Genomic DNA, 1,514 nt, shown 5'->3' with positions numbered 1-1,514 from the left:
AATGTTCAAACTGAAACCAGTTCATTTTGAACTTGACATTCCGAATTCAAACCAGCTGAAAATACATATCTACTGGTTTGAAATTGGAACTTACGTGACAATAACCAACTCAAAGCAAGTAGGCTCCTGATTCTACCCGGTTCTACTGGTTCTTTAATATAGGGTGGCGATGAAAAGTTAACAGTAAATCCCAATATTATAATAAATAGACACCCAATTCTACGAGTTAGAGATTTAATTACAAAACTTAAAAAGGGGTGTATTTTTTCTAAATTAGATATGTCTTGGGCTTATTTACAGGTGAAACTCGATGACGCATTAAAAGAAATGACAACTATCACCACAGATAAACGGCTTTTTAGACCCAACCGAATGTTTTTTGGGGTAGCTTCTGCGCAGGGTTTATTCCAAAGCGAAATGGAAAAAGTTTTGGACGGTATAGAAGGGGTAGTTGTATTTTTCGACGACATTTGTATCTCAGGGACAACAATTAAAGAACATGATTTGAATTTAAGGGAAGTTTCAACTCGATTAAAAAAATGTGGGTTGAAAATTAATCCAAAAAAGTGCTTTTTTGCTAAACAAGAGGTTAATTTCCTGGGATACAAAATAGATAAAAACGGAATTTATGCGGACAGAAAGAAAATTGATGCGATTAGTCGAATGAATCCACCGACAACTGTGAGTGAGCTCAGACAAAGTGTTAATGCACTACGATACCGAACTTCCGGTTAAAGTTACTTGCGACGCGTCACCAAGGGGTATTGGAGCTATATAATCACACGTTTTACCAGACTGGACAGTTAAACCCGTAGCTTTTTCATCAAGAACCCTAACAAACGCGGAAAAACATTACTCACAGCTAGACAAAGAAGCGCTCGCGTTTGAAAAAGGCGTTAAGTCGTTTCATCAATATGTATATGGTCGAAATTTTTTCCTCGAGACAGATCACAAACCGCTCATGTATATTTTTGGAAATAAAAAGGGAATACCGCAAATGGCGGCTAGTCGAGTACAGAGATGGGCAGTTTACTTATCTGGTATAACTTTGAAATTAAGCACATTCCGGAAAAAGAAAATGGACCAGCGGACGGTCTATCGCGAATGTCAATTTCTGAATTGCGAAAATCAATTGAGTCGAACGACGTGACTGACAGTGACTACACATACTTAAATCTCTTTACTGAGGACATTGATTTGGTAAATAGCGACAAAATTAATAACGAAACAGAGAAAGATGAAATTCTACAAGTTTGCGAATTCGTTCTTAACGGTTGGCCAAATCAAGTAAATGAATGTGTCAAACATTATAAAAATAGCGAACTAGAATTGACACTCGAAAACGGATGCATCATGTGGGGACACCGTGTTGCAATTCCAAAAAGTCTAAGATCACAATTGTTAGACGAATTACATGGGGCTCACATTGGAATCGCAAAAATGAAAGCGCTAGCAAGGTCATATATGTGGTGGCCAAAAATGGATAGTGAAATTGAGGATATTACAAAATCGTG

The 1,514-nt window shown here is 37.3% G+C and overlaps 1 protein-coding gene across 1 annotated transcript; it reads left to right on the top strand.

Moving 5' to 3' along the window:
* The first annotated feature begins 279 nt into the window (after window positions 1-279).
* On the top strand, window positions 280-735 carry LOC122504546 (uncharacterized protein K02A2.6-like). Its single transcript, XM_043615704.1, has one exon. The coding sequence runs from the start codon at window positions 280-282 to the stop codon at window positions 733-735; it is 456 nt and encodes a 151-aa protein (XP_043471639.1).
* The last annotated feature ends 779 nt before the right edge of the window (window positions 736-1,514 follow it).

Source organism: Leptopilina heterotoma, unplaced genomic scaffold (genome assembly GCF_015476425.1).
Source record: "Leptopilina heterotoma isolate Lh14 unplaced genomic scaffold, ASM1547642v1 Lhet_304, whole genome shotgun sequence".
NCBI lineage: Eukaryota > Metazoa > Arthropoda > Insecta > Hymenoptera > Figitidae > Leptopilina > Leptopilina heterotoma.
Note: the sequence above shows the minus strand (reverse complement) of the source record. Positions and strands in the feature narration are given on the sequence as shown.

Bases quoted from the DNA above. Each gene is read 5' to 3' on its own strand.
- LOC122504546 (XM_043615704.1), top strand. From the start codon at position 280: ATGTCTTGGGCTTATTTACAGGTGAAACTCGATGACGCATTAAAAGAA.